General features: G+C 46.8%; 1 protein-coding gene and 1 non-coding gene across 2 annotated transcripts; both read right to left on the bottom strand.

Annotated features, from left to right (window-relative positions):
* Positions 1-18038: 18038 nt before the first annotated feature.
* On the bottom strand, positions 18039-18110 carry TRNAK-UUU. Its single transcript has one exon. It is a non-coding gene; the product is annotated as a tRNA-Lys (tRNA).
* Positions 18111-18258: 148 nt separating this feature from the next.
* On the bottom strand, positions 18259-23385 carry LOC125522764. Its single transcript, XM_048687798.1, has 8 exons — positions 22867-23385; positions 22357-22519; positions 21940-22140; positions 20263-20505; positions 19597-19744; positions 19386-19451; positions 19013-19181; positions 18259-18903 (listed from the first exon to the last, which is right to left on the bottom strand). Exons 1-8 carry the CDS (start codon positions 23318-23320, stop codon positions 18554-18556), a joined length of 1794 nt encoding a protein of 597 aa, XP_048543755.1. The 5' UTR covers positions 23321-23385; the 3' UTR covers positions 18259-18553.
* Between the last annotated feature and the right edge of the window lie 2108 nt (positions 23386-25493).

Here is a 25493-nt window from a genome sequence, read left to right as displayed (position 1 = left end):
CAGACGAAGGGCATGATCATGAAGATGAAGATGCTGGCGGAGCAGACGACGATGGACCATCGATGGGCTGGGTGCAGGACCCTCGTATTCAAGAGCTGCTTCTCAAGCAGACGGATAATGCAAGAGCTGCCGCCCGAGAGAAAGCCAAGCTGGATCAACTGGAGATAGACGCGGTTACTCCATTGTATGAAGGATGCAGGCCCGAGGATACCCGCCTGAAAGTAACGCTCATGGCTCTGGAGATGAAGGTAAAACACAAAATGACCGACGCATGCTTCGACGAGAACATGTCATTCTGGCACGAACATCTTCCCAAGGGGAACAAGTGCCCGACCAGTTTCGAGGAGGCGAAGAAAATCGTGTGTCCTCTGGATTTACCGCACGTGAAATACCATGTGTGCATGAACAATTGCATCATTTATCGAGATGAGCACGTGGAGTCTACCATATGTCTGGTGTGCGGCGTCACTCGATACAAGAAGAGCAAGAAAGCTCCTCGAAAAGTGGTGTGGTACTTTCCAATCACTCCTCGTCTGCAATGGTATTTTGCGGACCCCAAGGTAGCAAAGTTCCTGCGTTGGCACGCGGATAGGGAGGAGAAGAAGCGAGAAGATGATGTAAATGATCCGGAGATAAATAAAAAAGACAAGATGCTGAGTGACCCAAAGGATGCGAGCCAGTGGCAAGCATTGAACTTCGAACACCCAGAATTTGGGAAGGATCCAAGGAACATCGTGCTGGGCGCGAGCACCGATGGAGTGAATCCGTTTAGCAGCCAGAGAAGCACACATAGCATCTGGCCTGTGTTTGTGTGGATGTACAACCTTCCCCCCTGGTTGTGCATGAAGAGGAAGTACGTTCACATGAGTATGCTAATTGAAGGGCCGAAACAACCAGGGAACGGCATCAATCTGTATCTGGGGCTGCTGAAAGAGGAGCTAGACACGCTGTGGAAAATGCCAGCCAATATGTGGGACGCCGCAGAGAAAGAATATTTCCCTATGAGAGCCGCACTGCTCACGGCGGTGCACGACTATCTCGGTTACGGATATCTCGCGGGGCAGGTGGTCCACGGATTTTCTGGATGCGTCAGGTGCATGGATGACACAACGTATCGCCAGCTAGATAGAGATCCCGGGTCTTCAAAACCGTGTTCATGGGACATCGAAGGTGGCTTCACGACGATGACCCGTGGAGGAAATGCAAGGATCTGTTCGATGGTGAAACCGAACCCCGAAGACGCTCGCGTACGAGGAGCGGCGAGGAAATAGACCAGCTGTTGAAAAATTGGAAAGATTGCCCACTGCCGGGAAAGAAGCAAAAGGTGCCAGAGCCGGGAAAGAAGCGAAAGGCGCCAGAGCCGCTGCTGAAGGTATGGAAAATGAGGTCTGTTTTCTGGGACTTGTTGTACTGGAAGATCCACCGTGTGCCTCAGAGCCTTGATGTCATGCATATCACGAAGAAAGTGTGCGAGAGTCTGCTTGGTACCCTTCTCAACATGCCAGAGAGGACCAAAGATGGGCCGAAAGCAAGGGCAGACTTGAAATCAATGGGCATCAGGGAGGAGCTTCACGCTAATGATGATGATGATGATGATGATGATGATGATGATGATGATGATGAGGCGAAGCAGGACACGAAAAGTCGTTGCAAAGGCAAAAAGGCCAAGAAGACCGGAAATGACTACCCTCCTGCGTGCTTCACTCTAAGTCAGGAGGAGATCGAGCAGTTTTTCACCTGCCTTGTAGGAGTAAAACTTCCTTACGATTACGCGGGGAAGATAAGAAGATACCTAGACCCAGCAAAGCAGAAGTTCAGCGGGATGAAGTCTCATGACTGTCACGTGCTGAAGACACAGATACTTCCAGTTGCAATCCATGGGATCATGGACGCGCACGTCCATGAAATGCTATTTGGCCTATGCAACTTTTTTGACGTCATCTCTCGGAAGTCGCTTGGTGTGAGGCAACTCAGAAGGCTACAGGAAGAGATCGTGGTGATACTATGCGAGCTTGAGATGTACTTCCTGCCCGCATTCTTCGACGTTGTGGTGCATCTGCTGGTCCATGTCGTGGAGGATATCATCCAACTCGGGCCGACGTTCCTGCACAGCATGATGCCGTTCGAAAGGATGAATGGTGTCATTAAAGGATACGTTCGCAACATGTCACGTCCAGAGGGAAGCATAGCCAGGGGCTTTCTGACCGAAGAGTGCATCTCCTACTGCACGAATTATCTAGGCATCGAGGACCCCGTTGGTCTGCCCGTCAACAGGCACCTCGGCAGGCTCGCTGGATGGGGTCACCGTGAGGGTCGCCGTGAAATGCATATCGACTTCGAAGGTCGACTCGCCGACTTTGAAAGAGCAAACCTAGTTGCGCTACAACACATTGACGTGGTCGATCCTTGGGTGGTAGAGCACAAAACTTTTATTGAGAAGACGTACAATGACCGAGGCCAACAGAGGACGGACGGAGATATAATCAAAGAGCACAACTCATGTTTCACGCGTTGGTTCAAGCAGAAGCTTCTGTCGTACCCTTTACATGAGGATTCTTTCGTGGAAGAATAACTCATATTCGCCTTGTCACAGGGCGCCGAGCACAACCTGATGACCTATGAGGCGTACGATATCAACGGCTACACATTCTACACCGAGGACAAGGACATGAAGAGCGATGGTTATCAGAACTCCGGGGTAACGATGGAATCCTACACCGGTAACGACAAGGACAGATACTACGGAAGGATCAAGGAGATCTGGGAGCTGAGCTACGCTGGAGAGAAGGTCCCGATGTTCCGTGTCAGATGGGCCAAGAGCGTCCTAAAAGAAGACCGGTTTTTCACCACCATGGTTATACCCGAAGCCAAATCCAAGACCGCGGGCGCAAACGTCACCGCCAAAAATGAGCCATGGGTACTGGCTTCCCAAGTGGACCAATGCTTTTTCATTACCGACGTGTCAAAGCCCAGTCGTGTTGTCGTGAGGAGAGGCAAAAGGAAGATCATCGGAATGGATGGAGTAGCCAATGAGCAAGACTTAGACAAGTACGGCGACCCGAAGATCGAACATGACGATGACGATGAAGTAGCAGCATACACCACAAGAAGAAGCAGGACCACCCTACCTAAAGGATGTCCCTTCCACAGAAGAACTCCATTTGCGAAAAAGAAGGGCAAGAAGATTGTGAACAGATAGCTAGCTAAGATCGATTGTATTTAAATCGTAGCCTTCATTTCTCGATTGTATTTCATGGGCACTTTTTGAACTCGTGAATGTTTTTAAATTTCATGGACACTCGATCTCGATCCCCCTCCATCTCGATCGCTATCCCACCTCGCCAGATCCGGTCCCCCTCGCCACCGAGCACCCCCCGCACCATCTCCCCCGCTCCACCGGCCGCCACCGCCGACCCCCCGTACCCTCCCCCACTCCATCGCCGTCGACGACCCACCGCACCCTCCCCCGCTCCACCGGCCACCGCCGCCGACCCCCGGCCCGCACCCTCCCCCACTCCACCGCCGCCGACGACCCCCGCCGCCACCGAAAAAAAAAACAAATTTGATTATATTTTCAAATAATAAATTTGATGATATTTTCAAATAATAAATTTGATGATATTTTTTCATATTCATAAATATTTTCAAATAACAAATTTGATGATATTTTTTAAAAAATTATTACCGTTTTTATAAAAAAATATTACTGTTATGATTTAAACAAGTTTGAACATATTTAAACACAAAAAAAATATCAAACAACATTTTAAATGCATAAAAAAAATTGGGGAGCCTAGGAATCAAACCCAGGACCTACTAGTGTGTGTGCTGTGTGCTGACCAGTCGGGCTAGTGGGCATGTTCTAATGGAGATAGGGTTAGGTGGAATATAACCTGACCAGTCGGGCTAGTAACTAAAACAAAATTCTAATGGCGCACCAGGGGGAGGTGCGCCATTAGAATCGTCGTACTTATGGCGCACTTGGGGGAGGTGCGCCATTGCTAACCCTCCCCCACTCCGCCTATTCGCCTCGCACTGTGGCCTCCATCCCTCCCTCGCCAGATCCCCCACTCGACCCCAACCGTACGCCGCCGCCCCCTTGCTCCGCCCCCTCCGTCCGCCGCGCCTGCACACCGTCGGCGACGCCGCCGCCGCTGTGGTCTTGCGCTGCCCCGACGCCGCCGCCCCGACCCCCCCGGGGCTCCCCCCCCCCTGCCCCCACGCCCCCCGAACGGGATCGGCCGAGCGCGCGCCGCCTGCTCCTCTCCTCCTCCCTCTGACGAGCGAGGGCCTCCTCCGGCCCCTGCGGCAGCCGGCGAGCGCGGCCCCGACGCACCCATCCTGCCTGCCCCTGCCGTCCTCCGCCACCGGCCCCTGCTCTCCTTCGACCGCGGCGAGCAAGGACCCGGACGAGCTCGGACCCCGACCCCGACCCCGACCCCGACCCCTCCAGCGACCAGGTACCTCTCCTCCTTCCTCCTTCCTCCCTCTCTCCACCATTCCCCATTCCCTCCCTCCCTCCCCTCGACCGTGGCAGTGTTTGTTTTAGTGACAAATATGATCAATAGGCAATACTAGTGGATATTAGGCCTTTTTATAGGCAATAATAGTGGGTGATGTACCTGGATGTCTGTGAGCGATGCTCAGGTGGTATGTATGATGTCTTCGCTTTTTTGAGATTGCTGCTGCTATCTCACCAGATTATATGTAGTGTGTCATTCTTGCTATGGTCATGTAAGAGAAATGCCCTGCCTTGCTAATTTTACCATGAGATTTGGGGTAATCAGCTAGTTTTGGTCAAAGCAAGTTGTTTTCCTGAGCTATGCCTTGGTTAGAAAATGATGCATGATGGTTTGTTCAGAAGAGGAATAATCCCAGGATAGCACGTATCATGGGGTCAAACCTGGGACCCCTATTGTAATTTGATTTTGATTATTAATTTTTCTGTGAGAAGATGAATTACAGTGTTTGTGTTGTAAAAACTTGAGCTGAAATAGAACTTGACAGCCTGTACAGTGAATATATACAGTCATTGTAATTTTTGGGAGTAATTTTTGGTGTCAAATCACTCAAGCAGTAACTGAATTTTCAAACTGAACTTGACACAATACTATTCAGTTAATTTGCTTGGACAGTAGTATGTATGCTCATCACTTTATGTATGGTGTTATGCCCTGTTATCTCTGTTCAGTTGACTAATGAAGCACTAGGCTCATCCATGGTACAAGTTCATGTGTGAACACTTGAAATTAGTCAGGACATCCCGTACTGATAGATGTAAATTGTGTCCAGTAGGCTTTGAAGCACCGGTTTTTCCTGTTTCTAACTCTGAATCTGATATAAACCATACTGTTGGCATAAGTGGTCTTTTGTATATGTGCTGATGCTTTGTTAATATAAAGCTATAGATGATGTTGTACTTGTGATGATGCTACTTGTGATCTTCTGAAATGACCCATTGGCGACTTCATTACGCGGGGATAATGATATTGCAGGTACCCCGAGAGGCCCTTGAGTTTGCCGGAATGTCGATTAACTTCCGTTCCGGCAAATTCGGGTACTCCATATGTCCTATTTTCAGCAAGGTCATGCTGAAATTTTCCGTGAATTTTAGCATGACTTTGCTAAAAATAGGACATATGGGGTACTTGTGACTAATGCATGGGCCGGGGTATCTTAGTACTTAGTTAACTAGGATCAACTGCCCCGCCATTCTTGCTGCATAGGTGGCAATAGAGCCAAGTGATTAGTGCTAAGTGATTAGGCCCAACCTAGGGTGCCTCGGCATCAATAAACCCTAAATGATGAAAACTTAACTTAGCATTTAGGGTGCCTCGGCATCGGCAAACCCTAAATGATTATAGGGTGCCTCGGTGTCGATGCGAACCTAAATGATGTACGGTTAGGCTTTTAGGGTGCCTCGGCATCGACAAACCCTAAATGATAAAAGCTTAGCTTTTAGGATGCCTCGGTGTCGACAAACCCTAAATGATGAGAACATGATCTTGTTCCTTGACAATAACCAACTTTTTGACCAAACTTTTTTCCTATTTAGAGCGAAACATGGCCCACAACGATGAGGCCGGCGGTTCGGGCGGCAAGCAATTCTGGGAGCTGTCCCAGGAGATGGAGGAACAACCTCACCGCTATGATGACGTCGCGGAAGACACCGATCCTGACTACACAACCCCTAGTGGTGTCGGAGATGACACCACTGATGGTGTCGCCGAGGATGCCACCACTGATGATGGCGGCGCACGCACAGATGGCAGCCAACCGAAGAAGCAACGGAAGGACCGCCGCCCGAACGCGCTCCACACCGTCAAGGAGGAATTTACTCAAGTGGACTCCGACGGGCATCCAACGGAGCCCAAACATATAGTCAAGGGGTACTCGGTTCAGCTCGGGTGCATTCTCCTGAGCACCGTCTCGATCAACACCGAGAACCTTAGGCATAAGGACCGAGGGAATTTGCGCAACCTCCTCTTCATGAAGCTGCACGAACGATACAAGTTCCCCGCTGAATTTGAAAACACACGCCTCTTAGGGAATAAAGAGAACAGTGCCACCCTCACGAGGATGATCACGGCCCTGTCTACTTGGAGAAGCGCGGTGAAGAGAATGATTGAGAAAGGTGACAGTTATGAGAAGATCAAGGCGAAAAATCCTTCGATCAACGAAGAGGACTACAAGGAGTTCAAGATCAAGTGCGAGAGCAGTGCAACCTCCGAATCAAGTCAGTGGGGGAAAGAAATGCGGGAGTTGAACTTAGGGGAACACAAACTCGGTCCCGGCGGTTACAGAGTGGCAGAGCCTATATGGGACAAGGAGGACGTGGAGCGTGCCGAGCAAGGCCTACCGCCCCGCTTCGAGAAATACAGCAGTGACAAGCAGACCAGGAACTATGTCAGGGCCCAGTACAAGGAGGACCCGATAACAAAGGAGCTTACCACGGATCTGAAGACCAGGGCGCTTGAGCTTGTTCTGGCAAAGGAGACTGAAAGCAGTAGCGCGGGGTCGTCTCAGAGCACCCCTGCTTGGGAAAGCACTCTAAATAGGGCGTTGAACGTAATGAAAAACAAGGACAAGCTCACTAAGCCGTCGTTAGCTGGTCGTGTGGCCGGCAAAGGCTTGTCCACAAAATGGTCGTCATACTATACCGCTGGTGGGCGAAAGGAGAAAAAGACCAGCTCGGAAAGCCAGTCGCGCGAGGTTGAAGCACTCAAGGCACAAGTGGCGCGGATTCCGGAGATTTTCCAAGAGCAAGTGCAACAACAACTAGGATCGACGCTCACCGGCATTATGCCTACCTTGATTCATGGGATAACGACGTGGATTGCGGACCGCCCCCGATTCCCAGCTTCACGGCCAGCAACTCGCACAACGCGCAGGCGGCGCCATTGGTGTCTCCGGCGGCGGCAGTATTGGTGTCTCTGACGCCGGCACAGCCGGCATTGGAGCTTAATGCACCCGGGTGTACGCCGGCCGGCACCTCGCCAGCAAGCGGCCCCTCCGTCAGTTGCACACCCGCCGTTGGCGGTGCCTCGACATTAGCCGAGCTCGACGCCATCATCACGGTAACTAATTAAGCCTCTCGGCCAAGGACTTCATCTCCTTGCCTTTAACTGGGCATCCCTGACGCCCTACATGTTTTCGCAGGGTGCCACCGATGTTCCATGCACTCTCCTGCACTTCGTGAACGACGAGTTGATCGATGTCGCCAAGGGAAAAATCGTTCAACCGGGCAACCCCGTGTTCCACGGTAAACCGATGCCACCCACCATGTATAGGGTTCAACTGGTTCGGGTGCTGCCAGGCTGTGACGAGTTGTTACCTCCGATTCAACCCGCCGGGGCCGACGAAGATGATCTGATGACCCTTAGCGCATGCCTAAGCTGGCCCCTGCTTTGGCCGAAGAGCCAGATTCGTTTGGGGCGGAGGACACCACCCCAAAGACAACACCGCCATTCGTGCCAGCGCCAAGCCATGGCAAGACCGCCGCAACGCTACCGGACATGCCAGACATCCCTATGGCACAGGATCCGAACATGCATATGGCACAGGATCTGGACGACGATGACAACGACGACGGCCGTACATTTAGCAACGTCGATAAGTACTTTGCCGAACATGGGTACGATGACGAATTCTGCGGGCCTCTTTCTCAAGAACCCAACCAAGACGACCGCGGTCTAGCTAGTACGGCGGAGAAACCCAATTGCAACAGGCGTCGTCTGGCGTTCAGTCCTCAGGAGATGCCTCCAGCTGCCGACTTCATCGAGCCTCAGATAGCCGAGGTGCCAAATATTATTAGCCCCAACACACTCAAGAAGGCGGTCTGTGAGCAGAACTTGGTCCCATTACAACAGAAGAAGAAGGGACGGAAAAGAAAGAGTAACAAGGGTGCGAGCCAGCCGGCACCGAGTACGATCCGTGCTCAGGACGGGCCACCTTCACCTAAGGATATCTCGAGGAGGGTGCATGTGGCGGGTAGGGCGATGCTACCGACAAATATGCTCAATGCTGCAACCGGTGCTATGCGGAGTCTGCATGACAGTGTTCTTTCTTTGGAGAAGCGGCGTCTCAGAGAGAATGATGTGGCATACCCGGTTTTCATGGCCAAGGTGCCAGAGGGAAAGGGCTTTGTGGATGGCGCCATCAGGGGTACGATCGTCCTACGGTTTTATGACATCTTTGCTATGTTTAACCTTCATCCGCTGCACTACACCCTCGTTCGGCTGTTTTCGCTGAGTATGGAGATGCGGATCATTAGAGACAAGACCCCGGACATCGTGATAGTCGACCCCTTCTACATGCGTGCCAAGCTCTTGGGCAGCGCTGGGGACCGCCAAGTCGCGAGTTCACACCTCGAAGGCGTCATTCTGGAAAACCCAGATAAGGATAACTTCCTCGTGGCTTACTTTCTCGAGTAAGTCATCCCTTAACCACCCCGTAACATATGATTTCTTAGATTTCGATCGTTCTTTTTTTCTAACATTCCGTGTTCTATGCAGAGACACACATTGCACACTCATCCTCTTAAGCCCGAAATATTCCATGGCCACGTATCTCGACCCAAACCGTGACTCCAAGATAGACTACACAAATATCAAGAAAGTTCTTGATGATGTTCTCCCGGCTACGCCAAATATGGAGGCACCTTCACCAGGGCAGTTCGTAAGTACGGCAAGCACGTGTTCGCCCACAATATGATGTTCTGCTGCGTCAAGCAGCCGCCTGGCAGTCAGAAGGATGCCTACTACGGCCTCCATCACATGCGGGCGATCGTAAGGGACCATCATCACCTTCTGCTATCAGATAATCTCAAAGATTGGGCCGCGAGCTTGTCAGCAATCCAGGACGCGGACATCAGACAAGAATTCTTTCGCATCCAGTCGGAGTTTGCGGACATCATCCATCAAGATGTCCTTCATACCTCGGGGCAGTTCTACCTCAGATATCAACCGTCCAACAGTGATATAGACGGAACGCTACAAATGCAGGCTGACAACGACCGCGATTTCATGACCATCACGACAGACGGCGGCTTCATCCATGCTCCGGTCCCATGAGTCGAGTCGAAAGTAGTGATGCTATGTGTAGTTCTGAAACATTGATTGGCTCATGTTGTAATTAAACTTTAATGAACTTGTATGTCTCTTTGGTTTGGACAGTCGTTCAACTTAGATGTAATCGATGCTATTTATTAGTAGGACCATGAATCGTGCTATTAATGTCTTGCTTTTCTCTTCCGATCCTTTTGTTGCATACTTATATATTGCTTATGTATTGTCTATTGTTTGGCTTGTGCATAGAGATGCCGTCGTATGTCGTGTACAAGGGTAAGGTTCCCGGAGTCTACGACGACTGGGAGGAGTGTCGGAGACAGTTTCACCGTTTCAGCTGTAACAGTTACAAAGGGTACACCACTAGGGCGGAGGCGGAATCTAGATACGCCCGCTATCTAGCGGGAGAGAGGAGGGAGCGTTGGAGGAACCGGATGAAGACCAGTTTCATCGCGATGATGCTCATCGTGATGACCGTAGCTCTCTTCTATGTGATGGTAGTTTAGATGATCGATATCGACTTGTAATGTGAAGACAAACTCGCTACTCGCGGTCTCGAGACTTGTAATGTTCTATCTTTGTTCGGTCTTTTGAATTCGGAGACTAATATGATGAATTGTATTCAGAGACTAATCTTCTATTGTATTTGATGAATCTGCTGTTGCTATGTGTTGTTGTCTAAATTCTATACAATAATATATTTTGTAACCTGTGAAAATATCAGAAATGAAAAAAATCCCTAATATTCATACTAGTGGCACACCACATAAGACACTAATGGCGCACTGTGATAATCACACTAATGGCGCATCACCCACTGGTGCGCCATTAGTATGCCAAAGCACATGGGTACATATGGACCCCTGGGAGGCATTCTAATGGCGCACTTTGGGCTATACTAATGGCGCGCTACGTGGTGCGCCATTAGAACACCAGATACTAATGGCGCACCAGTGGTGCGCCATTAGAATTTAATTCTAATGGCGTGATGCTAGTGGCGCACCAGTAGTGCGTCATTAGTAGGCAAAACTGGTGCGCCACTAAAATAAATAAGTAGAAACAAAATAAAATAAAATAAATAATAGAAACAAAATAAAATAAATAAGTAGAAACAAAATAAACTTTAATAAATAAAAATAAATGAATTTTAAACAAAATAAATAAAAATATCAACAATAAGTATTTTGTTCTAGGTAGAAACAAAACAAAATAAATAAAGAAAGAAAGAAAACAAAAAAGTGCCACCTACTGGGCCAGCACGGCCTGAATACGACTAGAAACCCAAACATGGGCCAAGTTTCAGGCCCGCAACAGGCCCAGTACGCCCACATGCACAAGTGACAGATTAGGCCTGAAAGCCTGCAGTTGAGAGGACCTCGAGAGAGTTGGCGCGGCAGCGCTTATAAACCACTCTCGAGCTCTCTCTCAACTAGCGAGATGGGACTAAACTTTTGACGCGGGGCAGCATAAGGCCTTTGGTCCCGGTTGGTGCCACCAACCGGGACCAAAGGCCTCTTCTTCTCGCCCTTTGGGCTACTGAAAAGAGGCCTTTGGTCCCGGTTAGTGGCACCAACCGGGACTAAAGGGGGGCATTGGTCCCGGTTGGTGCCACGAACCGGGACTAATGCTCTATCTATATAAGGAACACTTGTGAAATTTTTCAGTTCCATCGTCGCCCGCTCCTCGTCGCTAATGCCGCCCCCGTCTTCGCGCCCTGCCCCGTCACCGCCCGCGCCCCGCGCCACCCCGCGCCGTCGCCGTCACCTCCCGGCCCCGCGCTGTCCCGACACCGTCGCCGCCCCGCGTACACCGTTGCCGCCCCGACACCATCACCTCCCCGCGCCGCCCTGACGCCGTCGCCGCCCCGCGCCACCCCTGCCCTGACGCCGTCGCCGCGCCGCCCCACGGCCCGGCGGCCTTTTCTGATCATATGATGTTCATATGATTTTTTTGTGCATATGATGTTCATATGATGTTTTTTGTGCATATGATGTTTTTTCCATATGATGTTTTTTCATATATGTATTAATTTTTTATTTAGGTTGTTAATTAGTAGATATTGATTTTAGGTTAGTGTAGAGGAAAAAATAAAATAAGGAAAAAGAAGAAAAGAGGAAGAAGGAAGAAGGAAGAAGAAGAAGAAAAACAAGGAGAGGAAGAAGGAAAATAAGAAGAGGAAGAAGGAGAAGAAGAAAGGAGAAGAAGAGGATTGGAAGAAGAGGAGAAAAAATAAGAAGAGAAAAAAAAGAAGAAAAAAAGAGAAGAAGAAGAAGAAAGGAATAGAGGAGAAGAAGAAAAAATAGAAAAAGTTGCGTTCATTGTTTTGGTATGTACACATATTAACTCTCGTCTTTCTTCTTTTTTCTTGCCCTCCAGATCAAGCACAACTTCGGTAAAGAGACGAGGCCCGAAGAAAAAGTTGCGCTCGGATGAAAGGTTCACGATCATAGAAATCGCGCGCAATGGCCAACCGATTGAACCCATCCGGACCAAGGAAGAATTTTCTGCTCAGTGTGGGGTTCTTGTTAGGGACATGATCCCGATTAGTATCCAACAATAGAATAAGCCTAATAAGGAAGACCCTGAGGTGTCTTATATCAACGATAGGAAGTAAGATGATCTTTGGGACGCGCTGAAGGCAAATTTCACCCTACCGCCAGAGGAGGATCCGGAGAAGCCAGTTAAAGAGTCATTGATCAAGTCTCAGGCTCTTAAGAAGATGGCAGATCTATTCAGGAGATGGAAGAATGAGCTGAAAACAACGTTTTTCGACAAAGAAAAGACACCAGAATTCACCGGCCGGTATGAGAAGATCAGAGAATACTGGGACACATTTGTGGCCCACAAGACATCGGACAAGAGTAAGAAGATGTCAACGACAAACAAGATAAATGTTGCGAAGAAGGAGCATCACCATCGCACGTGGTCAGGTGGCTACCTCAAATCCCGGTCGTTGTGGGCCAAGGCTGAGAATGACCTGCTTGATAAAGGGGTCGAACCAGAGACATTGAACTGGCCAGACCGTTGCCGAACTTGGTTCTTCGGGGTTCGCGGAACCTTGGACCCTGTAACAGGGAAGTGCGTTTGGACGAAGGAGCAACTACGAATACCCGTCACGAAGCTTCAGGACTATATCGCCGCAGCGCAGCAAGGGACGTTCGTTCCAGACAAAGAGAACGATGAGCTCAAAATGGCCCTCGGGAATCCTAAGCACCCTGGATGGACATGAGGCACACCAGGCTCCGTTCCGTGGAAGGCTGGGTTTCCGGACGCAGGCGATTACAAATGCCAGGAGAGGAGGAGGGCAGTGGAGCAGACCCAACTGCAGGCGCTGCACGCAAGGGTAAAAGCGCTAGAGGAACGAGAAGCAGTTCACAGCAAGCGACCTGCCGAAGCTACCCCTGAAGCTACCCCGCCATCTCAGCGGAGAAGCAGCGTGACTTCCACCGAGCTGCTTTAGCTGGAGCCTGTGTTCACGGCTCCTGCTAGCTACCCTGTGAATGCTATCATGGAGTCTCAACATTGCCACCTTATGACGCAATGGCAGAACTTGAAAGTCAAGGCGGCTGTCGGCTCTGTTTGACCTCCTGAACCCGGCGTAACTTTTCACTACCGTCCAATTCCAGAAGAATATGCTAGGGTGACGATGGACGAAATAACGGAGGGATTTGAGGAGCTCGAGCTTGACCACCCTACAGGTGAAGGGGAGACTCGGCTGGGTTCTTCTTTGAAGACTTCATGCCTATGGTGGAAGGAGCTCATCAACCTTTCAAACTGGATGCCTCTGCCTCCTCCTCCTCCTCTGGCGAGTCAAGGCACTCTGCCTCCTTGTCCGGCGCGTGGCGGCACTCCGCCTCCTTCTCCATCTACGCCGGCGTGTCCGAGCAGTCAGCCTCCTCCTTCCCCGCCTCGTCAGCAAGGGCGGAAGAGACCCGCCGCTCCATCTGCTCCGGCGTCTAGCAGTACATCCAGAGGCGGGAGGCAATTCAGATTCGGTCCATCTCTAAAGCCTCTAGAGAAGTTACCATACGAGAGGACCATGGAGGAAAACGCAAAGATCGTGGAAGCCGAAGTGAGAGAGTTCTTTGAAAGGTGAAAGCAAAGAAACATCCACCTCTGGAGGAGAAGATAGATCCATGAAAGCAAAGCGCACACTCGATGCCCTGAAGAAACCACCACCGTCTCCGCCGAAAACCAACTATGAGCGCATTATTGGAAAGTCATTTATCAAAGCGGAGTGGTCGGGAAGTACGATCAGTGATCGAAGGTTATCAGAACGACGAGCTGGGAAAAAAATTGCCCAACTCGGCGAACAAGCAAACCAATCGTGCCCCCCCCACTCAAGGTGTTTAGCGATATCGTCGCTAATCATCCGGTGATTTTTCCCGGTACCAATCTTGGAGATTACCTGCTCGACGATGCACATTATGATATAATGTAGGTGGACGAACACAAATACCAGTACGGTAAGCCTCTCGTCAAAGATGGAACTACTCTGACAACGATGATGCGAAGGTTCCATGATTGGTACATGAAAACATGCAGATAGTCTAGGGGAAAGGATACTTTGACGCTGAGAGTTAAAGAGGAGCACAACCTCGTTGGAATTGAACTGTTGTCTGTTCCATTTGAGGAGTTCTTCCAGTGGTTCAATCAAAAGGCCTTCGATAAATTAACGGTCACTTGCTACTGTCTATAAGTACTACTTCTGCTATTAAGTCTCTCTATATATAGCTCAGCTCTTTCATTGCATGTATATATAATTATCCTCACTATATTATGCAGATTGAAGATCGTCGAATGCAGAAAAGCAAAAATCTATGATATTGGGTTCATTAACACAAATCTCATAGATGAATATATGGTTAATTTGATGCCAAAGAAACCGAGGCCAACATGCTACGATCGTTGCTTCATAATCAAAACAAAGATAAAATACTCTTTCCTTACAACTTCAAGTGAGTGTTGCTGTCTTGTGCATATTCAGTTTCCCTTATTACTCGAGGTTATAGTAATGTAATTGATGAGTTATGCATGCGTGCGCAGGTTCCACTATATTCTCCTAGAGATTAAGCTTGAGCAGGGACTAACCGTCTTAGACTCGAGACGAAAATCTCCTGAGGACTATGCGGACATGACTAAAATTCTCGAGAAGTAAGTTCAATCGATCATTATCGCACCATATCGAAAACTTTGTTCATTTCCTGATATCAAGTAATTGTTTTCTTTGTCTCACAGGGTTTGGAAAGTATTCATCGCACAAGCTCCGGGACTGCCGGGGGAGCTGCGATGGACATACCCGAAAGTAAGTAGTACTAGCTAGCTAGTTCCGTGCATCTCGATCCCGTTGATTCTAGCTACTTTCATCAATACCATTTATAATGCTTCATTATCAGTTTGATTGACCTCTATTTCTCGTAAAGTGCTTGTGGCAGGAACCCGGGAATGATTACTGTGGATACTACGTTTGTGAGTTCATCTACAACGAGACTTGCAAAAAAACCCGGGGCTACTCTAAAAGACAATTTGATGTGCGTAAGCAATAATATTCACAATTTCATTTTATTTCCATCATTTGTGTTAAGTTTCATTCATATATATGTATTGACCCCCTTCTTCAAATTAGATGTGGCAGATGTGGGATGAACTCCTACCATAAGATCGCATCAAAGCAATTTAAGAGGAATTGGTGAGATTCTTTGTTGACCACGTCATCAATAAAGCCGGAGAATACCATGTGGAACTTGAGTTCAGATGCTAGGGGATTGTAAGAGATCTTACATTGTGTGTGTGTGTGTGTCTATATATATATATATATATATATATATATATATATATATATATATATATATATATATATATATATATATATATATATATAGCCAGTAGCGTCGGATAGATATACGAAAACTTGTTATTCGACCAATCTCTCAGAGAAGGAGAGGTCGATCACTTCTCTCTGTATATGTTCATGACGATCTTTTGTACTTAATTTTTTCCTTCATTTTCTTACTAGCTAGCGTGTCGAGTCCTCTCTATACGTATAGTACGTAGCGTCGACCAAGCACGGAGATAAGAGAGGACACTTCTCTCTATTAGCTAGCTAACACAATATATGAAACCCCTAAATTAACCCTACACCCCCCCCCCAAAAAAAAACCCCACCCCCCCCCCCCCTTCTCCTTCAAAAAAAAAACAAAACCCTAGCCCCTGAACTGCTGACGCGTGGAAGCTTATTGGTCCCGGTTGGTGCTACCAACCGGGACAGAAGGCCCCCCTACCTGGACAAGCTGCAGCGGGCCACATGGAGGCCCATCTGCCCCGGTTGGTGTAAGAACCGGAACTAAAGGTATTGGGCTTTAGTACCGACCCTTTAGTCCCGGTTGCCGAACCGAGACAATTGGGCCTTATGAATCGGGACAAATGGGCCTTTTTCTACTAGTGCCTCTTTCTCATTGTGCTTCTGCTAAATGCATGTAAAGAGGACTTATGTCTCCTTTGCTTTGTAGGATTTTGATAGAAATTCTATAGGGCAGGATGTTCAATGAATTTTCTTTTCCGAGTCCTTTGATTTGCAGTAATAGATCTATATTCCTATGTAGGGTAGAAACCAAGCCTTCACATTTCAAAGAAAAAAAAGCATTAGCCTAGACTTTGGGCTGACATAAACGTGACACGAAGAGCGAGTGAATGCATTACGGGCCGAGCTCTTGGCCGCCGGGCCGATTGTATGCTGTAGTGGCCTGTCATGTCGGCACTTGGACTGGCATTAATGTGACGTCGGCACTCTGGACCAGCATGAATGTGATGCCCAGAGCGGAAGTAGAGTTTGAGCGCACGCATGGGAAAGGTTTTTGGGTGGCTCCTCTTTGTTGGACTCATACGTGGCTTGAGTTCGAACGCCTGCAAACCTCCTCTGATTTGATGCCAGTTTACAGGATTTCGAGCATGCAGATGTAGAATATTAGAATAAAACCAGTAATAATTTTCATGGACATTTATCTGATGGGGTGAACACATGAAATCAGACTCGCGGATCGGATTAAGAACTATACTAAAGGATTAAGAACTATACTAAAGAATGTACAGGAGAGGAATTCCCATTCCTTATTGTGTTGTTGTTAAGTGCGTGTAACGAAGATTTCCAGGATGACAAAACGCATGGTGTATTTTTCTTAGGCTTTCTTTATTTATACTCCCTCGGTTTTTAAATATAAGGCTTTTTAGAGATTGTGTGTTGTTGTTAGAAAACAATCCTTACGCATGCTGTTGTTAAGTGCGTGTAACGGACGATAGGAACCAATCCTTCACATTTTAAAGAAAAAAAATATTGGCTTAGACTCAATGAAAAAATTGCTATCCTATATGCCACCTCTTCCTATGATTTTTATAGGTAATAATGCTTTGTTTTGCGGGGAACTATGTATAAGGTGTATATAAACATATTATAGAGTGTAGTCTATATTGGAATATCTAAGAAGACTTATATTTAGAAACGAAGGGAATATGATTTTTTAGAAATTCTATGGGATAGAACTTGCAGTGATTTTTTTCCTTTGAAGCTTTTGTTTTGTACGAACCAATCCTTCACATTTCAATCGAAAAAAAGTATTACCTTAGACTCAATGAAAAAAATTCTATCCTATATGTCATCTCACTTCCTATGATTTTTATAGGCAATAATGATTTTAGTGGTAATAATGCTTTGTTTTGCGGGGAACTACGTATAAGGTTGTATATAAACATATTATAGAGTAGTCTATATTGGAATATCTAAGAAAAGACATATATTTAGGAATGAAGGGAATAGGATTTTTAGAAATTCCATGGGATAGAATTTGCAGTGATTTTTTTCCTTTGAAGCCTTTGTTTTGTAGGAACCAATCCTTCACATTTCAGAGAAAAAAAAGTATTACCTTAGACTCAATGAAAAAAAATTCTATCATATATGTCATCTCACTTCCTGTGATTTTCATAGGTAATAATGCTTTGTTTTGCGGGGAACTACGTATAAGGATGTATATAAACATATTATAGAGTAGTCTATATTGGAATATCTAAGAAGACTTATATTTAGGAACGAATGGAATAGGATATTTTAGAAATTCTATGGGATAGAATTTGCATTGTTTTTTTTGTTTGAAGCCTTTGTTTTGTACTCCCTCCGTTTCTAAATATTTGTCTTTTTAGAGATTTCAAATGGACTAGCACGTACAGATGCATATAGACATTTTTTAGAGTGTAGATTCATTCATTTTGCTCCGTATGTAGTCACTTATTAAATCTCTAAAAAGACAAATATTTAGGAACAGAGGTAGAAGGAACCAATCCTTCACATTTCAAAGAAAAAGAAAAGCATTAGCTTAATGAAAGAGGCCTTTAGTATTTCGCAAAAAAAAAAAGAGGCCTTTAGTGGTAAAAAAAAAAAGAGGCCTTTATCTGATGGGGAAAAAATGTATGCTACGACAGGATCGCCGACCGTGGGGATCGAACCCACGGCCACGTGGTTAAAAGCCACGCGCTCTACCACTGAGCTAGGTCGGCTTGTGCTCATGTACGGCTGTAAAAATCCCTTGTAGTTCAGTAGCAAGATTTTTTGCGTCCGAATCAAGAGATTAGTATGGTTTTTAGTTCTTGAACTGTGAGGAAGAGAGTGATCTGGAGGGTGGAAAATGGTTGGAGCAGACAGATATGGGATGCTCCAAATGGATTGGAACAAAGCCTCACCGTTTTTCCCCAGTAACCCCTTACATGACCACCCTTTTTGGTATACCACCAGCACGACAGATACACCAGCCTACCAAAACTGTAACCATCAGATGTGCACCACAAATTTAGCATCAAAATCCCTGACCGTTCTGGCCTACTATACCAGTACATTAGCTCCTTGGCGTAAGCGAGCAACTCAAACGGAGTTGTGTCAGCGGTTCTCTCTAAAAGCCTGCCACGAGGCGCCTGCCTCACCCACCTCCATCCCGCACCATTGCTCAACTCTTGTACGGCGGGAGAAGATGGAACCTCTTGACATGATCTTCCCTCGACCGACAGTGCGACGCGAGCCGCTCCTCGTCCACCTCCCCCGTGTCCGACAACGAGACGCCGTAGCCCAGCAGCCTCCTGACATCCCTGCCGGTGGGGCTCCGCCACCGGCCGTCCCACCACGCGTGCGGGAGGAGCGGGGTCGGCGCGCACTGGTGCGCCTGGCGCGGGCAGCTCAGGGGCCCCGCGTACCTGCTCCAGGCGTGGCCCCAGCCGGCCTGCGTCGACAGCCCGTCCACCAGCAGGTTGCTGTGGATGCTGCTCAGGAACGTGAAGTTCGCGCCCGAGGGCTCGTGACCTGAAACGCACACCAGAATCGCGAAAATATATCAGTTTTGGTGACTCTGAGACTTGATGGAGTGTAGAAATGTTTTGAGGGATGGTCGGGCCGTTGTGACGTAACATACCATGTCTGTTTGCTGCGGCCAGCGCTGCGATGAGCTGCGCGTAGGTCGTTCCCACGCGTCGATGCGCTCCGGTGATGACCGTGTGCCTGGCGCTTGAGGCCAGGAAGAAATCGACGAAGGCCGCCCACCTTGGAGCTGATCCCCAGTCTCGTGACCGGAAGTCCAAGGGCTATACACAACAGAATGAGCGAAATGAGATTTTGTAAAAATCAACGTGGTACATCTATGAAAGATATGTCTGAGCTAGAGTATACGGTCCATGATATAAACCTAATACCCATGGAAACACTAAAGGTTTCAGGCTTTCGGCGTATCGCCTATCGGATGATGCAGAAAATGCAGCAAAGATCTTTCAGGTAAGAGTGTAACATACCTTGTCCTTTCCATTCATCTCTAGGTCAAAACTCTTGGCAAACGATTTGTAATCAAAATAAGTTACCTGCCCAGAACGTATAGAATAGTCATCCCGTTTTCTAGGAAATTCCAAATCAGTAACTATGAATTACATGGATTCTAACCATGATCCACAATGCTCAACAGAAGTACAAAGTCCATCTAACAATATTCAACCAAAAGCAACTAACCTCTGCAAACTCACTGATCTCTTGCTTCATCTCCTTAACAAATGATGGTGTGTCGGAGATCAATGCCACCCGAGGTGTACCCTTCAAACCAGAAATCTGTATAGCTTTCTGAATACAACCAACTGCAGCAGTTCTTGCTCGTACTGGCCTAGTCAGAAAATTAGTTATCTTCAGCTTCTGAAATGATATGACGAGGAGTTGCAAATAAAGATAATCTGCATGATGTAGGTTGCTGACATTCTAAAGCTGAAAGTGTCGCAAAGAAAGATAATCTGCATGAGGTGCAAAGACTTTGAACACCATTACCATCCGCATTAATTTGTCAATCTTCTTGGGTATTCAGAAATCTTTAATGTCCAACTTCTGAAATAATTTCAAACTATCTATCCTCTTTTTTGCAAATGCTGAGCATGAGATGGCATAGTTTGCAGCATTTCTCACCATATTGGAGAGGACTAAAACTAACTTATACATCAGGAAGAAATAGCCAGAAAAAAGGGATGACTTAAGTTTCGATACACAATATTCAGGAAAGAAGAAGCATATTTCAATGCTACTGATGAACTGAATTTCTTCACGTGAACATAATGTTAATATAACTTTATAGTTAATGTTGAACAATTATGACAGGTTTCTTCCATTTAAACCACATACAGTGGGTCATACCTATTGGCCATCATTCGCATGTGCAGAACAATATCTGGACTGAAACCCTTCGATGCCCACTGAACTGCTTTCTGGACTACCTGGGAGGGAGATATGATCACTCGCATAAGTTCCCCGAATGTATTAGGCCTGGCATGTAGCATGCCTAAGGATCCAAAAATTGTTGAAGCAGCAGTTTTCATTTCAGGGTGAACATTCTTTAGAAAGAACTGGATTCCAACTGCATCTGTTGTGCCATCAAACCTGACGCCATGAAGAAGTAACACCTGTCAGTACGCTTTGTTCTTTACATATAGCTTTCTCAAGAACATTAATAATCAACAGAAACAAAATTCATCTAAGCAAACAATACAAGAAAATACAAATTGAAAAATGAGATACTTCAGTGATGAGCAGATACTTAAGAACGAGGAAGGGAAACAACAGCCATTAGTGAAAATAATTTACAGATGACCATGGAAGAAATGTACAAAAAATATATAAAAAAGGTACTCAATCAAAGACAAGGTAATTAGATCAGAGCTCGCCAATTGGGTTGTGTCCAGACAAAACTGCTAGGTCGCTGCAGGGGAGACATCATGTATTCTAATACAGATGGAGACTAAACAAACGTTAAACTCACGTCACCAAATGGTTCCATGCGTAAGGAGTACAGTCCCCTAGATATTCCATTAAACTTTGGTCAAATCTCCAAATACAGATGCATCCTATTCCTAACAATCTCCAAATATTTTCCAAAAGGATAATGCAAAGAAACAAGTAATATCATGGTGCTTATACTTTCATGTCAGCTCAAATCCTTCTTGTGCTGGAAAAGTACTGTTTATGTACCCAAAATGGGGGGGAAAAGATCAGAAAAGGGATAGCAGTCAGAAGTTCACAACACATCACACCTATTTGCATGGATTTCTATATACACAACATTGTACTGTAAAAGTGTGCCATTACATACGAAACGGTAAATGGAATCACAAAAGCAAATAGCACTAACGCTGACAGTTTCATATGTCCATAAGTGACTGCAAAGGCATCTCACTACAATATACGAGACAAGGATCTAAAGAAAAAATGACAATACAGAACTTGCTTCTAAATTTAAGTTACTGACTGTACACAGCAGACAAAAAAAAAAGACAATTCAGAACTTGCTTTTTTTTCGAAACGGAGGCAAAGATTGCCTCATCTATTAATTAAGCAGAAATTCTGAATTCAACATTGTAGGAACTTCCTACCAACCAGGAAATGAAATGCTTAGTAGCTTATGTATCAGGGTTCTAAGTTAACTTGTCTCAATATCCCCACTACCCGTGTATTTTCTCCACTCCATTCTTGTGAAAGAACCCTTAAGGCCTTATGTGTCTCTAGAAGTAAACATAAATGTGTAAATTCGCAACATATAAAACCTCATCTAATTTAGTTTTCCTGTTAATTTCTCTGACTGCAAGTGCATAAGCACATGGCAATGTAAGGCGACATACTTGAACAAGCTTGTCCATGAAATAGGGGATTAGTTAACATCTTTGTGTTTTCTACCTAACATACCCTTTTAAATGAATTGCGTCAAAAGTTCTTTGCAAAACATACTGAGAGCTCGAAATCTGATCAGGTCTTGAGGCGAAGAAAACTAGCTGTAAAAACGTATAACTGATTGTACCAAGTTGCAAGAGAAGTGCTAACCAGATTATTGGATCTTTCCATCTGCTCCAGTCACTACAAAGAACATTTGTCTCCGAGGGATTCTCAAAATCGTCTACCCTCACATTCAGATCTCTACCATATGTTTGGGCACATCGGTTTTTCCTCCATAAATGCTTGATTTCTCCAATAGTAAACGAGTGGTCAGTATAAGAAATGTAATGTCCAAATGGATATAATCCCCTGCAAACAAAAGACAAAGGGTAAGAGGACAATCACCACCATTTCTGTGTTACATTGGAATCATTTGCATCACATTACCACATGGAATGACAATAATTATGTTTTGGTTGTCTAAAGATGAACCGATTGCTAAATTATGTTTTGCTTGTCTAAAGATGCAAGTAGGAAACCCATCATAGATAAATAACAAAAGTAACTGAGTGTGAATGCATATGCCTGGTTTGGCCGATGACCAGGGAGCGGTTTAACATAACACTCAGAGCTGCTGCCGTTAATATCTTGTACATCTCGTTGCCAAACCCAGCTTCAGATGCTTTCCCCAACACAAAGCCTTGTTTGCAGAACTCAGCTGCAGGCAGCGACCTAACTCTCGCAGCGCCTGACAAGGTAACCGGAGAAGTGAGCATCGGGGCGGTTGAACTAACCTAGGAACTGCAAGTCTTTCTATTCAAGATTAGCCTGGCTACAGAGTTATAGTCTTATTGTTTATGCAGATGAAAACAACGCGACGACAAGTACATTTTAGAATAGGTTTGCTTCGACAACGAAACGGGAGCTACATTCAGGGTAGAGTAATGCTCTGTTTTCATCTGTGAGATTCATACCAGCTCCATGGGAGACGGGATTGGACACTACAAGCTACAGTAAGAGAATGAACCAAATCAACCAACACAGTGCAAGGGCATCCCAGATCGAAGCACTGAATCGAATGTGGGCATTACGCACCGTGGAGCAGGAAGTGGCGCCGAATCAGCTCGCGGACGCGGAGGCTGGCCGCCTCAGTCGACCCCGCGCCGACGGCCTCCTCCCCCATCTCCTCCACCGTCGCGCACGTTGACCCGCCGGGCCCTCCCTCCGAACCAGCCGCCGCGTCAGGCGGCACGACATGGAGCTCGTCCGAGGAGGCCGAAGCGGGAGGCGGCTCAACGGAGAGCTCTTCCGGCAAGGCCGAGGCGGGAGGCGGGTCCACGGAGAGCTCTTCCAAGAAGACGAAGTGGGGAGGCGGGTCAACGGAGAGCTCTTCCGAGAAGGCCGAGTCGGGAGACGAAGAGGAGGGTTTGCGGGGGTCAGGGCCCTGATGGCTGAGGAGGAGGAAGAGGGCGGCGGCAGAGACGGCTGCGAGGAGGAAGGCTCGACGGAGCAGGAGAAGCGACGGGCGGCCGCGACGCCATCGCGACATGAAAGCTGGCTGCGAGCCTGCGACTGCGATGCGAGTGTGCGCTGCTGGTGGATCTCGCGAGGTAAGAACATCTCTGTCTCTGCCCCTTCATCTCTAACTAAATCTCTATACCAACCTTTTTCTCGGAAAGGATTCGCATCCAATATAAAAATTAATTAATCAGAAGTACTCCCTTCGTCCCATAATATAACGGTGGTTTTTACGGAGGAAGTACGAAACACTTTTGTTAATGAAAACTTCCAATCTATCATGATAGTACAACAAATAGCAGAAATAATAAAAAATACATCCAAATCCGTAGACCACCTAGCGACGACTACAAGCACAGAAACGAGCCGAAGACGTGCCGCCGTCATCGACCCTCCCTCACTGGAGCCGGGCAAAACTTGTTGTAGTAGACAATCAGGAATTCGTCGTGCTAAGGCCCTATAGGACCAACACGACAGGACAGCAACCGTCACAATTAAAGAGGAGTTCAGATTGAAAGGATTCAACATGTAGACACACGAACACACACGACCGGATCCATGTGGATCCACCAAAGACAAACGCTAACAGAATCCCGCAAGATCCGTCGGAGACAAATCTCCACACGCCATCCGATGATGCTAGGAGCACCACCGAGATGAGGACTGGGCGTGGAGAACTTTATTCCATCTTCAGAGATCCGCCCCCGCCTCGTATCTCAGAAAAGCATCCCAAAACGAAGCCCTCCTCCCAGCAAGATCCAAGATCCACCAAGCCTCCATGGCCCTAAGGCCACATGAGACGAGGTACCAGTGTCAGCATCGACGGGAGGCAGAAGAAACCCTAGCATCGGCTGGGTATGAGAGCCCTATCCCTTGGGGCTTGGTACGAAGTACGAAACATGTTAAACATACAAAAAATTACATTGAGGTCTCTAGACCACCGAACGATAACTATTATTGTCAGAACGAGTCGTCAACGCGTTGTTGTCGTCGCTCCCCTACCGGAGTTGTCTTGAGCTTGTCGATGGCAGATGGGAAGTCTTCGAGAATGTGCCCCTAGGAACAGCACCCGATTCGTGGTCGTGGCTGTTGAACCCTTGAATATATTCGAAGAAACTAACACCAAATCTCGTTGTCACGTGCACAACAAGAAACCCAAACTCGTCGTTCCAAAGAGACAGAAGGAATCTATGCCTCGGCGGCTAGGGCAAATGCTCACCTCTAAGCTTCATCGATGAGCCCGTGGATTCGTCTCCTCTCTGTATGCCGCTCCGGCAGCCGGTGGCAGGGAGGGGAATCCCGGTGCCTTCGCTCCGGCTAGTAGTTTAGTTTAGGATTTTTTTTAACCCTCACAAGTGCAACACTCGGGTGGATGGCAACGCTTCTTCTTTGAGTTTGTCTTTTGGGCTGCAATCCTCCTTCAGTTCATCTTCAGTTTATCCATATGGACGTAGTTGATGAAGCCTCGACATAGAATCTCTATACCAACCTACTTAAACTTAATTAAACATACTTACGGAAACATCATATAAACTCCAACATCATCAACATAATACTTAAAATACGTAAACATTGACAACATAGTGCAGAATTAAACATAATTAAGCATAAACTACTGTTGTGGCCCCTTCTTCAACTCGAACAAGCAGTGACACGTGTCGTCTGACACAATCTTTCCCACCTGATCTTCATTTCTCATGCCACTTATTTCCTTTTATGATGTGGGTGAAATGGAATGTTGGAAGGGCATCTCATCCACATTGGGGTGAGAGAGTGGTGAAGGAAATATGCCCTGGAGGCAATAATAAAGTTATTATTTATTTTCTTATATCATGATAAATGTTTATTATTCATGCTAGAATTGTATTAACTGGAAACTTAGTACATGTGTGAATACATAGACAAACAGAGTGTCAGTAGTATGCCTCTACTTGACTAGCTCGTTGAATCAAAGATGGTTAAGTTTCCTAGCCATAGACATGAGTTGTCATTTGATTAACGGGATCACATCATTAGAGAATGATGTGATTGACTTGACACATTCCGTTAGCTTAGCACGATGATCGTTTAGTTTGTTGCTATTGCTTTCTTCATGACTTATACATGTTCCTATGACTATGAGATTATGCAACTCCCGAATACCGGAGGAACACATTGTGTCCTACCAAACGTCACAACATAACTGGGTGATTATAAAGGTGCTC

This window comes from Triticum urartu, chromosome 7 (assembly GCF_003073215.2).
Source record: "Triticum urartu cultivar G1812 chromosome 7, Tu2.1, whole genome shotgun sequence".
Lineage (NCBI taxonomy): Eukaryota > Viridiplantae > Streptophyta > Magnoliopsida > Poales > Poaceae > Triticum > Triticum urartu.
Note: the sequence above shows the minus strand (reverse complement) of the source record. Positions and strands in the feature narration are given on the sequence as shown.